At 49.4% G+C, this 13,216-nt stretch overlaps 5 protein-coding genes across 5 annotated transcripts; 3 read left to right on the forward strand and 2 right to left on the reverse strand.

Annotated features, from left to right (window-relative positions):
* Positions 1-1,685: 1,685 nt before the first annotated feature.
* On the forward strand, positions 1,686-4,156 carry GGS22DRAFT_172874 (glycoside hydrolase family 18 protein). The gene is made up of 5 exons (XM_047962835.1): positions 1,686-2,071; positions 2,160-2,519; positions 2,600-2,831; positions 2,943-3,511; positions 3,611-4,156. Exons 2-5 carry the CDS (start codon positions 2,331-2,333, stop codon positions 3,698-3,700), a joined length of 1,080 nt encoding a protein of 359 aa, XP_047815132.1. The 5' UTR covers positions 1,686-2,071; positions 2,160-2,330; the 3' UTR covers positions 3,701-4,156.
* A 344-nt stretch (positions 4,157-4,500) lies between these two features.
* GGS22DRAFT_73447 (Vps53-like protein) lies at positions 4,501-7,529 on the forward strand. Its single transcript, XM_047967942.1, has 2 exons — positions 4,501-4,645; positions 4,755-7,529. Exons 1-2 carry the CDS (start codon positions 4,606-4,608, stop codon positions 7,256-7,258), a joined length of 2,544 nt encoding a protein of 847 aa, XP_047815133.1. The 5' UTR covers positions 4,501-4,605; the 3' UTR covers positions 7,259-7,529.
* GGS22DRAFT_172878 (CybS-domain-containing protein) lies at positions 7,527-8,688 on the reverse strand. Its single transcript, XM_047962836.1, has 3 exons — positions 8,372-8,688; positions 8,291-8,308; positions 7,527-8,180 (listed from the first exon to the last, which is right to left on the reverse strand). Exons 1-3 carry the CDS (start codon positions 8,547-8,549, stop codon positions 7,828-7,830), a joined length of 549 nt encoding a protein of 182 aa, XP_047815134.1. The 5' UTR covers positions 8,550-8,688; the 3' UTR covers positions 7,527-7,827.
* A 250-nt stretch (positions 8,689-8,938) lies between these two features.
* On the forward strand, positions 8,939-11,268 carry GGS22DRAFT_172880 (uncharacterized protein). The gene has a single exon (XM_047962837.1). It carries the CDS (start codon positions 9,118-9,120, stop codon positions 11,155-11,157), a length of 2,040 nt encoding a protein of 679 aa, XP_047815135.1. The 5' UTR covers positions 8,939-9,117; the 3' UTR covers positions 11,158-11,268.
* Positions 11,269-11,302: 34 nt separating this feature from the next.
* GGS22DRAFT_172881 (nitrogen permease regulator 2) lies at positions 11,303-13,180 on the reverse strand. The gene is made up of 2 exons (XM_047962838.1): positions 12,927-13,180; positions 11,303-12,755 (listed from the first exon to the last, which is right to left on the reverse strand). The coding sequence occupies exons 1-2, from the start codon at positions 12,967-12,969 to the stop codon at positions 11,413-11,415; spliced, it is 1,386 nt and encodes a 461-aa protein (XP_047815136.1). The 5' UTR covers positions 12,970-13,180; the 3' UTR covers positions 11,303-11,412.
* Between the last annotated feature and the right edge of the window lie 36 nt (positions 13,181-13,216).

Here is a 13,216-nt window from a genome sequence, read left to right on the forward strand (position 1 = left end):
CAATCAGGATAGTCATAATATGACGGACCGAGACAGGGGACGATCTGTCCAAGGTTATTCCTTGACCTAGCCAACTTTCTTAATATTCTTAACCGTCCAACTAGTACCCTAGAACGGGCGGGGCGAGCTTCTCGAAGCTTTCGACGTGTTTGGGGCACATCCCAAGACGAGGTCGGCATAAAGACTAAGATATTGGAAATCACCCTGAATAGGCAAGTCGGAGCTATTGTCTCACCGTCGCATCTGAAAGTCCACATCCACCTCCTCTTAAGTCCTAGCACTCCCGATGCCGCCTCTGTGGCAAATTTTTATACCAACACCCAAAATACATACTCTACGGGCTAGGATTGTTTCGGGATGAATGTCTGATATGTACTTTGCAGATTACTAGCATCGCTTGCTAGATATTCATGCCTTCTGCACGTTTATTGAACATCACAAGTAAGACCCCTACAATGAGACAAGGAGGCTGAACCAAACCTCGACACATGGCATCCCAGTATCCATACATATGTATTTGGGGGCTAGCTTATTAGAGCAACTGCAACTAAATTGTTTAGATCTTTTTCTTCCCCTGGCAATGGACCCTTAGGTCCCTTGATGACGTTTGAAGTACGTAGACTTCCTCGGCATCATCTACGCGATAATAAATCGAAAACTTCTGAGCATCCTATTCCCAACTTCAGGATGTCCAAAATCAAGCCAGCTATAGTTAGCTACGATACTTAGAGACAAGGTGTGATAGTCCGTTGCTCGGGACAAGGTAGGGCGAGATTTCTCCGGCATCCCGGTCCGCCCATGTTTATCAGTTCCCATTTCACAGTCGATAGACACTGGAACCTCTGTTAAGGCAACGCATAATGGGCTTGGTATATCATGTACCCGCTTCATTAACTGCACCCTCGTACGTTCTTGGCAACCGGGTCGTCTACCAAGCTTCTTATAGCATTTCACTTTTCCCATGCCATGTATAATACATATCGAGAGAGTCCTGCCTCGGTACTTCAATGATCCTCATCAGGCTCGCCTAAACGTTACATACTACGTTGTAGAAACTTTTTGTATCCATCCCGCGCTCCACAAGTGATCCTGCCCCCGGCTGGGAAAAGTTTAGGTTGATTGGGCGGAGAATTCCAAACGGATGATTCAAGGCCAACAGAAAACTTTTTTTTCATAAACGGAATCCGGCTCGCAGAATATTGGCCAGCTCATGGTCAAATTTGAAGTCGTGGCACTTTTCTACCAGTGTCCGACTCCTCTGCATACCTGGAGAGGTCATGATCGACCGACTCCCGCCAAGGAGAAGCCACCGCGTCTGTTACCTGTTTGTGCTGTATGTACAGGATATGCAGAGAGACGTCTGGTGAACGTATGACAAGCTACGTACCTACTCGAGCAACATGGTAGATATACAAGGTAGATAGTGCCACTCGGACTCCCGTCTTCTCTCCGTTGACAACGACATTGTTAAGCCCCACTCTCTATCAAATGGCCATTAGAATCATCAGCCCAAAGGAAAATCGGCTTATTCCTCCCTTTCGAGGCAGGTAATCAAACCTGGAGGGCCCTTATTACTATGCTATGGGCCGTTGCTAGTTTAGCAGACGGGCTAACCCCTTCCCCACGCGCCAACCCGCGACACGCCGGCCCATATCTTTCCCCCCCTACCTACCTGCATGCCTAATATTATGAGGTACCTTCTAAGTAACTCCAGCCTGTATCCTTCGAGGCATCATGAGCTGATGGAATTTCCAACTCCTAATCTGGCCCCGTCCTTTCTATTCGGGCCTTGCTAGGCTGGCGAACATTTACTACTGGTTCCTTTTCTCATGCCTGAGCTGACCAAACAGCCATAGAGCGACCTTTTATCTGTAATAATCCCCGTCGCAATTATGTCATGCATGAATAGCCCAAGGAACGATCTCCGTGAGGATATCCAAATACATATCTACCTGGACGGTCCCCTTGAGGCAAAATTTTGGTGATGTTGCGCCTTTCTCCACCGCTCCCGCGCTCGGGAGACCGCCAGAGTTATCAAGGTTATCATATATATGACAATATCGCACACCAGGTTGGTCGCTTTGGGCTTTAATAGTGGTTCTTTTAGACAACGAATGCAAGTCTCTTAATACTTTGTACTAATCAGCTATATCACGGAGACTCCTTCAACATGTACCGTCTTGAACCTCTATATCCCTTTAATTATTGGTATCCCTGTTGTTGTTCCTTGACATAAATCGACCTCTACTCCTCCCAGACCGCGCGCCCTAACTCGAGTTAACCGTCTCGTTAATATCTTCTTCTACTACGGAAGAACGGAGAACGGATCGATGAATATGAGCTCGTCCTCGTCCCGAAGGCGGAAGGCCGCTAGCACATCGAACGTGATGTTCACGAACGCTGTATATTTCCCGAATTTAAAAATCTACAACGGCGCTACGCCTGGCATGATGAACTACAGCTGCGTCAACCACGTGTATTACGCATTCGCCAACGTGGCAGCGGACGGGTCCGTGTTTGTGAGTCGACTTGTTTGCCTCGAGCTGCATGTTCCGCGGTTTCAGGTTGCAGGAGCCGGAATGCTGATATTCGAGTCCAGCTAAGCGACGAGTGGGCAGATACGCAGGCCCCTTGCGACGGCGTTCAAGGAGGTCTTGGATCGCTCATGCATCTCAAGCAGAAGCACCCGCATCTGCAGGTGACCCTGTCGATTGGCGGCGGGCCATCGAACGAGAATTTCCCCATAGTCGCCTCGGACACGCTGCTGCGAGATAACTTTGCGCGATCTGCACGCGGTTTAGTGGAGGCGTCTGGCTTGGACGGAATCGACAGTACGAATTTCCCCTTTTTCTCCCATCTCCGTTTCTCTCTTTCCCTCCCTCCCCACATCGTGCGTTAAAAAATTTTTTACGTGAGAAACTGACTAAAACTGTCCGAGCTAGTTAACTGGCAATATCCAATGGACCCTCAGCAAGGCGCCAACTTCGTCGCGCTTCTAGCTGCCGTGCGAATCCACCTTCCGGAGGAGCAATTTTTCGTCACGGCGGGTCTTCCGGCAACCCGCGTGACGCTGCAGAATATCGACATCGCGCAGGCCGCTGCTTACCTCGATTTCGTCAATCTTGTGGCATACGACTTTTGCGGACCGTGGACTCACAGGAGCGGACACCAGGCCCAACTGTATTCGATGAACAAGGACGAGGCTTCCGGTTCGTCTGGCGTGTCGTATCTCGTGGGCCACGGTTGCCCGGCTAGAAAGATTCTATTGGGTATTCCACTCTACGGACGGAGTTTCCTCGGCGTGAGCGGACCGGGACATAGACATAAAGGTAATGGAGGCGAGGACGGCGCGTTCGAATACCACTCGTTGCCGAGGAAGAATGCTAAGGAGTCGGTGGACAAGCGGGTAGTGGCTGCGAGCTGCGTTGGAGGCGACGGGGGATTCGTAACGTACGATAATCCGGACACGGTGAAGATGAAGGCGGCATATTGCAAGCAGAAAGGACTTGGCGTGAGTTTCTGTTTTCCGTATACCCTTCCACCTTACCCCTTTTTGAAACATTGGCATCTACACTATTTTTCTTAGGTTTCTCTAACTCGTATTTTCCAGGGCTTGTTCTACTGGAGCGGACCAGCCGATTCTCGAGAGAAGTCCCGAAGTCTGATCGCGGCCGGGTTTCGAGCGTTGCATAGCTCGTGATCGTACGGAAACAGCATGTCTACGAACGGAACGGAGTTGAAGTGGTTTTGATTGCAAATTTCCTGGCGTTAATTTGATATTGAATGGGGCTCTTGCATTTACGATCGGGTTTTATAACATCATTGCTTGCATTGCGTTGCATCACTTCGCATCACTCAAGAGTTGGAGTTGTCATTGGATGATTAGACATCTTGATTTCTTTTTCTACTGTCGTTTAACCTGGGGGCCTTGGGGGGCATCACATATCACCGGGAGATCATGAGAACGGCGAGAACAGGCTGATACCCAAAATATTAGGAAATACTTCTATTTTGCATTCGGAATCATTAGGTGAAGGTGTATAGATAGGGAGAATTGAAAGGTTGCATCTGAATTGTGATAGTTAAGGGGGTTAAAGAAGCTGTTCCGGAGAGTCGGGGAATTGGGATTCAATGGTTCAAATGAGAAAGAATCGATCATTATCTTCGGTAGATCATAAAGGTCTTCGATTATTAAGAGAAGTACCTGGGTGTATAACTCCGGGTGGCATAACGTAAGATATAAATGTGGTGATGAATTCCATTGGTTGTCTCACCGAAGTGATAAATGAAGTTAAAGTGATCATGTTTTTAATTGGTCCGGACCATCCCGTAGCTGCAGGGTGGAGAAAGGTGACTAAGGTGAAGAATGTACACCTTTTATCGATAAAATACTGGCACGTGACAATCTATTTCACCTTCAATCCCTGCTGCCCCGGTCAATTAACTCGTCTTACCTAAGGTACCTAGGTACGTACGCGACGCTCGAGCTTCATCATCTGTCTTAGATTCTTAGCTCACAATTCTCCCAATTAGATGATGACAACTAAGCTTGGAACTGTTGAACGACCTGATGCTATGGTATAACACTGCTTTGTACTGCTTAAGATGAACGGCATCGCATCTGAGCCGCCGTCCTTAGATGATGGTAAGTTTATCCTCTTCTCCCTAAATCTGGTCATATCGGCTTCAATATAGTCCATATAGACCATATAGGAAATGAATCTCCTGACTAGGTAGCTAACATATAAGGCTAGCTTACTATAACCCTATTCAGCATCTCAACCTTCTCTTTTCCCATCCTTCAACCGTATCCTCCATAAGTCGAGTATCTTCAACACTACAATCCCAACATAATGAACTCTCCGCCGAGATCTCGAGCCTACAGACAGCTCAGGCCTACGGCCCCGACTCTTCCCTCGAACGCATGCAATCCGCCCAGGCCGAGCTAGCAGGTCTCTTTAAGAAGATCGAGACAGTGCGCTCGCGCGCTATACAGACCGAGCAGAATATCACATCTATGACTGCCGACATTAAGCGACTAGATGGCACGAAACGGAACCTCACACTGTCCATGACGGCGTTGAAGCGCCTACAAATGTTGACCACAGCGTACGAACAGCTTAGGGGCTTGGCTAAGACAAGACAGTATAGAGAGTGTGCCAGCTTGCTACAGGCTGTGCTACAGCTCATGCGCCACTTCAACAGCTACAGAAGCATCGACCAAATTGCCACGTTGAGCCGAGGCGTCGGCGAGCTACAGAGGGAGCTGCTGGAACAAGTATGCGAAGACTTCGAGATAGCATTCGCCAAAGGAGAAGTTGGCTCTAGGAAGGCGACGCTGGTCGAGGCTTGTGGAGTCATGGATGCGCTTGGAGAAAATGCGAGGGCAAGATTAGTGACGTGGTATGTGAATACTGAGCTAAGAGAGTACCGCCAGGTTTTCAGGGGCAACGACGAGGCCGGCAGTTTGGACAATATCGGAAGACGATATGCGTGGTTCAAGAGGATGGTGAAGGGTTATGAAGAAGAACACTCTGGCATCTTCCCACCGCATTGGAGGGTTGGCGAGACTCTCGCTATGGCTTTCTGCGACGGCACGCGAGACGACTACAAGGGCATCCTAGAGAAGAGCATGAGAACTATGGGCGGCGCTAAGATCGATGTTAACCTGCTACTGGGTTGTCTTCAAGAGACCATGGACTTTGAACAGACTCTTGAACGGAGGTTTTCTAATGAGCCGAGAGCGAGTATCGACACAATTAGTTCAGCGGATGAGAGGACACAGAGCTTTAACGGGTCAATATCCGTCGCATTCGAACCATATCTTAGTCTATGGGTAGAATCCCAAGACAAGGCTCTGGCAGCTATGATGCCTAGATACAAAGCCCAGCCCCTACTACCTGCCGACGAAGAATTCTCTACACAAGCCGTCATTAGTTCTGCGATCGAGCTCTTCCACTTTTACAAACTTACCCTCTCCCAGTGCGCTAAGCTTTCGACAAGCGAACGATTGTTGGACTTGGCGAAGATATTAGCTAAATATCTAGACGAATATGCGCAACAAGTGCTACTTGCGATCCTGCAGAGACCTACGCAGACAGGGACATCTCTCCATGATATAATTCTAGTATTGAACACCGCGGATTTCTGGCATGCCAACACAGGACAGCTCGAAGAGAATATTAGGAAACGAATCGACAATGAGTTTGTATCGAAGGTAGATTTATCATCACAGGCCGATGCGTTCTTGGGCGTGGCCAGCGCCGCAGTTATAGCCTTGGTTAACAAAGTTGAGGCACATTGTGAAGGTGCTTGGCGCGAGATGAAAAATACGAACTGGAGTAAGATGGAAAGCGTTGGCGACCAGAGCTCTTATGTCGGCGAGCTAGTCACACACATCAATGCTAAGACAGAGGAAATTCTTGCCGTCGTAGTCAAGCAGCAATACGCACGCGCCTTCGCTGACAAGCTAGTGGAGCATCTAGCAAATACATACATCATCACTATCGTCCAATGTAGGCCCATCTCTGAAGTCGGCGCCGAGCAAATGCTACTAGACAAATACGTCCTAACCAAAGCCCTGGAAACCCTCCTCTCGCACCATAACCCATCCTCATCACAACCCCCACAGCCGTACGTCCCCCCAGCAGGCTTCGTCAAGCGCGTCAACGCAACAATGACGCGCATCGACCCTCTCCTCAAGACCCTCCAGGTCCGCCCTAGCCCACCCGAAGGCCTCGTTCAGGCGTACCTGATCCACATAGCCGACCGCTCCGACACCAACTTCCGCAAGGTCCTCGAACTCAAGGGTATCCGAAAGCAGGACCAGGGTCACCTCATGGAATTATTCGGTATCCACCGCGACGGGCCTGGCGCAGGCTCTAAGCTCGCTGCGCAGAGCCCCCTACTTACTCCGCTTATGACAGCCCCTGGACTCGGCGGCGTAGGTGTTGGGACCGGGAACCTGAATCTCATGAGCATCGACCGTCCGGCTGCCGCACTATCTACCGCCGCGCAAAGGTTCGATGCTGCGAGTCTAGGCGAGAAATTGTTGAATGCGGCTAGAGATGGCGTCGAGAGGATAGGAACGCCGGCCGGGCACGAGGAGGGCGGTGGTGGCGGAAGTGGGAGCGGGACGGGAAATAATGCGGCGAGTATCAACGAGAATCTAAAGAACTTTGGGAAGTTCTTTAGACGGGATATAGGCGGCCTTGGCGCGAGGTTTGCGAAGAGGGATGGGAGTGCTGATGACCATTAGGGGAGTAAGACTGACTGGATGTGGTTCCCTTGTACAGAATAAGGGGGTGGCCTGGCTATCCGTGTAGGTAGTTGTGCTGTAGGCTATTCACGGTGATACTTTTGGCGTTTGGGTTTGGCTTGAGTGATATGATTTCATGCGGTGTCTTTGACGTATTTCCAAAGAGATTAGTATGGACGGGGGTCTTGGATAAGAAGCTGGGGCCTCGAAGAAGCTCGGTCCATGAGGCACGGTTTTCATCCCAGGCCTCGTACCATAATCATCAGACACATAGATATATATAACAGGTTGATGAAAGTTTATATATAAACTGGTCGTACATACACGGATGAGCTGCTAGTAGTCCTTGCTTCTGGGACCTAGTCCGAACTCTTCCTAGCAACGCGCTTCACCCAACACAAAGGAATCCATGGTGCTGTGCTACATGTGTAGCTTTACACATGATTACACCCTTTTCTTCATCTCCTGGTACTACTGATATCTTCTCAATTGCTGTCGTTGCTTATGTTGTGCCCGTCGCTGTATTGGCCTGATTAGACCTATATTCATTCCATCTCCATTTCTCCGATCTAAGCCTTCCAAACTCTCTTCACGGCTTCGGTTAACCCAACGTCATTGGTCTCGAACTCGTATAGACCAATACCGGCTAGAGCAGTGGCGGCGTTGAGGAGCCACATAGAGATTTTGCGGGACTTCGGGTATTGTCCAGTGGGAATGTAATCGATTAGAACGGACTGGAAGCCAAGATGGCAATGAACTAGGAGTAGCGAACAGAGAATCGCGTCTAAACCTGGGTTTAATGATGTACCGGCGAAGGGCGCGACGGTTAAGGGGATGATGCCGACGGCGACGAGGCGTTCGAAGGTCCAGTGGTAGGAGCCGTGGGTGGGGCTTGCATGCGGGACAGGCGCTGGGTCGTTGACTATACGGGTATGTTAGTCTTTTGGGGTCTGTTGTTGTTGTTCTTGGCCTCTCTGTGCTAGATAATCTACTCGGGATATATCGGTCGACGGGGAATAAAGAAGCGCATACCGGTTCCCTTAATCACCTCTGCGCGCGCATTCTGTTAGCATATTGACACGGCTTCAACTGTAATGCGATGATGTAACATACGAGGCCCTGGAGGTAATAGACTTCTTCGGCTAGAAGCATGGAAGGCGGCAATGCGCGCGACATCGTTCGCGATCGTAGGTCGGATCATCTTGCTGGAAAAGGTGGCGGTTGCGGCTCGCCGGGTCGAAGCGGCTAGGGCTGTCTGCCGAAGCAGCGTCGGGCGGATTATGGAGGCCATTGAGAGGGGAGAGATCTTCGTCGAAGATTGTGGCTTTTAACAATTCCTCTAGCTCTAGATTTCCTTGATTCAATGGTCTTGTCGAGGGGAGGGAGAAAATAGCTAGATTGAGAATTGAGAAAAGTGACGATGATGCATTTGATCAAAGGTTTGGGTTTAATTGCCGAGGACCGAACAAATAAGTTACTTGTGATTGGTTGTGTTTGGCCGGGAAATATGTGGATTCTGTATTATGTAATGAGGATTTGGGGAGCAGATCTGTAGATTAGATGAGAAGTACCCAGGTACCTTATCAGTGTCGGCCATAAACTGATAAGGAGTGGGTTGTACAGAAGCCCCACTAAAACTTTCGTTTTTGAACTGTTCAAGTTTTCAGTTTGCGGTTTTCAGTTTGCAGAAGCTTCAATGTCTACCCGTCTTCACCAAGAGAACATATATGATACCTCCCGTCAAGAGGTAGATATGTTTTGAAATCTAGATCAAAGGGGTTCTTTTTAGCCCATTGTACATCTTCAATCTTTACTTTTCCATCAACAATTGCACTCCGGCCGTTGCGCCGCATATCAAGATGCTGCGCGGGATACCTTTCCCGAGTGTCTACGGCTCGTCGTCGACACTCTGCCGAAGATCCCTTTTACAATCCTTTGCTGGAAGACGACAACAGACTAGATGTATATCTCTAAAAGTTTTAGCAAGACGGGAAGAGGCCGCAAGGCGTTGGGATGAGCGAGCCGAGTTGATTAGAGAGGGAAAGCTGCCACATCTTTGGGATACCTTCAAAGAGCGTGGCTACGTTAAAGATATCGCCGGAACCGATGAACAAATTAGCGAGCTTATGAGGCGTGAAAGAATAGGTGCTTATGTCGGAATCGATCCTACCGCAGCATCTCTCCACATCGGCCACTTACTACCTCTGATGCCCCTTTTCTGGATGTACATAAACGGCTACAAAGTTATCAGCTTAATAGGAGGTGCCACAGCCAAAATTGGTGATCCTACGGGCCGGTTAAAAAGTCGTGGAAATATGAGTTCAGCTGATATAAGTAGGAACATCACCAAGGCACATTATCAATTAAAGCGTCTATGGATTAATCTTGAGACCATGGCCGCGCGTCACGGGTACGAAAAAGAGAATAAAGTCTGGAGCCGTGCTCTCTATAACAACTCAATATGGTACAGCAGTCTGCCATTTACGGAGATCACCGGTCGGCTTTTCCGTAAAGTGCGATTAAGTACTTTGCTCTCACGTGAGACCGTCAAGAACAAGATGGAAAAGGGGGAGGGTATGTCGCTCGATGAACTCCTATACCCCTTGCTACAGGCTTGGGACTTCTGGATGCTGTTTAAAAGAAACGGTGTTCGAATGCAGATTGGTGGCTCTGATCAATATGGGAATATCGTCTCTGGTGTGGAATCGCTCAAATACATACGAGACAGCTACTCCAATACGCCTGAGGCGTTCCCTGACGATCTTTTGAATAATCCCGTCGGATTTACCACTCCTCTTTTGACCGATTCCGCTGGCAATAAATTTGGAAAGTCTGCTGGCAATGCCATCTGGCTTGACCCGTTTATGACAAGCCCCTTCGACCTATACGGCTACTGGATGCGACGCCCGGATGATGATGTTGAGAGATTACTGAAGCTCTTTACTTTCCTTCCCCTGGAAGAGATTACTAAGATCGTAGAGAAGCATAAAGAGGATCCCCCCAAGCGCCATGCCCAGCATATACTTGCTTTTGAGGTGGTCGCGCTAGTACACTCAATGAAAGAGGCCCAAAACACCCAAGACCGACATAAAGGCCTGTTTTCAAAAGGCGATACCGTAGTAACCCAATACCCATCCAAAAACACCCCAGCGGTGAGCTCTCTGGCTGCGGCATTCCAAATCGATATTAAGCTCCCCAGGTCTTTGATTTTGGGCAAATCAATATCGCGTATTCTATTTGCTGCTGGTCTGGCCGAGAGCACCTCCGATGCCCACCGCCTAACAAAACACCAGGGAGCTTACGTTGGCGGTGCCCCCGGTACAAACCCTAATCCTTACAATCGAGTTATGAGAGATGGTGACTTGGCTTTCACACCGGTCAAGAATTGGTTCACCGAGGACACTCAAAATTACCTAATAGATAAAAAGATGTTGATCCTACGACGAGGGAAACACTTCGTCCGGGTCATCGAAATGGTTAGCGACGAGGAATGGGAACAGAGCGGCATGATATATCCCGGCGAACCGGGCACGGGTAGAGTCCGGGTGTTGAGACAGGCGCTACAGAAGGCGGCCGAGTCCGAAGGTCTAACGGACGATCCTGATACAAAAAGTGAAGTCTTAAATCGCATGGAGGAATTGTATTCGGATAATAGTAAGATGTGGTCAGACGGCAAAGAGACGCCCGGCCCAAATATCCCGCAAAACCGCGCGAAGCAGATCTTACAGCAAGCTCTACGGCCGTTCTTGCGGCGCGGACCACCATCAGCTAGGAGTAAGACAGAAGCTATCGACGAAGTGCTCGCGAGGACCCACAAGGAGTTGGAAAAATATAAGTTTGCAGGGAGAAAGCTACCTTGGGAGGAAACGGAGTCGCGCGAGAGAGATCCTGAGGAATAGGACGGGTCGCAAATTCACAAATTATCAGATAGATACCTACCTGGTACCAAAAGTTTAGGATCGACATAGCCTAGTTGTAACTTAGCTGTACAATATACACATCCCAAGTTAGCTTGATTCTACTTTATTTGGTGCTTATATCTGGTGTAGTGATACATTCCCTATATCTACAGGGTTATCATAGTTGTCTGCTATTTTCTATTTAGGCCTCTGTTACAACTTCGCAAAGATCTTACAGGTCACCGACTAATGTCCTTATCGATAGAACACAGTCATATCTCCTGATCCCAGACTCTTTAACTTCTTCATGATCTCGCCATCCGTCATATTCTGCTCGGTGATAATCTGATCAAAACAATGAGACCCATCCGCATATCTTAACAACGAATCTTCCTCTCGGTCATCGCCGCCTGGAACGACCCGCCGTCCCGTCGCCAGTGATTCCAGTACCTGCTTCGATACGACGTACTTGTGTACGCGATACAGCAGCCCCTTGATCACCCCGAACTGTACTAGCCGCCGCACGTCTATATGTCGCAGCACGTCGAACCCGGAGTCCTGGTGCAGTTTAATCCACTCCATAACACTACGGCCCGCGCAGAAGGTCGTCATCAGCTTAATCAGCTGGTAATTCGATACGCCCTGCTGCTGACCCCCTGCCACACTCGCCGCATCAACCGCGTCTTTAATAGCCGCACCATCACCACTTGCCCCGGAAGGCTCACCCGCACCGCTCCCTCCCTTAGCCGCAGGTATCGGATTGCTGATACACACATACCCCGCACACTCATCGACCAGCCCATCCCTGTTCGCAATGAAATCATGCACCCCAGGCCTCGGCGCATAACAGCTCCCGAAGAAAAACATATCGAGCAGAAGCACGGTGTCGTAATACAGTAAATGCTGCAGCGCGATCTGCGTCAGCGGCAACGACACATCGGCAAGCCAGGCTATGCGCCGCACGTCGTTCACGCCGTCGACGTGCGGGATGATTTTCTGCAGAGTTAAATCCCAGGTCGCGTCGACGATGTCCGCGAGCTTCATCTTCGGCACCGGAACGTGCCATCCCCGCACCGGTGGCGGGGAGGCATGGTACGGGAAGAGTTTCATGTTGAGCGTGTTGGCGTCGTCGACGGGGATCATGCACTCGCCGTAGTTGTTTAAGTCTTCTTTGACGATTTCTAAAAGCGATTCTATGGGCCGCCGCCCGGAGTCTTCGGGGGTCAGGGTGCATGTGGGGATCGTGGTGGTGCCGGAGCTGAGGTACCCGTGCTGCCGCTCCATTTCGGCAAAGGTCACGGCGAGACGTCGGACGAGTCGCTCATAGGGGATTTGGTCGCAGTCGGATTCGACGACTAGTCCGAAGTTGAAGATGAATTCGTTGCGGTGGTATCGCTCGTCTGGGATGGATACTGGGAAGCCGAGGATGCTGTATTTGTTGTCCGGAGAGTTGACCGTCATGAAGCGGTTGAAGAAGGCTTTGCGCGGGATTATGTACTCCTGGATTATGTCGAAGTCGACTAGGGGCGGCTTGAGGTGTGGTGTGTATGTGGTGGCTACGATGCATCCTGGTGGTGATTGCGCTACGATTTTGGTTCCTAGGTTGGGTGAGTACAGGGTTATGTGAAAATGAGAGAAGCGGCGGATTGAGATGAGAGGAAATATGAGGGAGATCTATGACTTAATAACTTTGGATAGACAGTTTTTTTTTTCTTAAGATGAAATAGAAATAGACTGTACGGCAGTGAAATCAAAATGAGATTTCCTACCTTCCTGTGGGAGGAACCTGGCATAGAAGATTCCCTGAATCATCTCGTCTCTTAGTTGATCCTCACATGAGATACTTAGGTCCTACATTTCGGTGGGTACTCTATAACGACCGCACCATCATGTCATCGTATCAAGCTGCCAGGTCAAGCTGAACTATTTCATTAGCGAATTAGATATCCCATATGTTCATTATATTTAAGAGCCCATAGAATGCGTTGAGATTGTTATGTTTTTGAGAAGAAGGATATGGTTGATCAAATGTGTAGCTGATTAAGCGTTCCTAGAAAGC

Source organism: Annulohypoxylon maeteangense (genome assembly GCF_022496945.1).
Source record: "Annulohypoxylon maeteangense strain CBS 123835 unplaced genomic scaffold GGS22scaffold_20, whole genome shotgun sequence".
Classification (NCBI taxonomy): Eukaryota; Fungi; Ascomycota; class Sordariomycetes; order Xylariales; family Hypoxylaceae; genus Annulohypoxylon; species Annulohypoxylon maeteangense.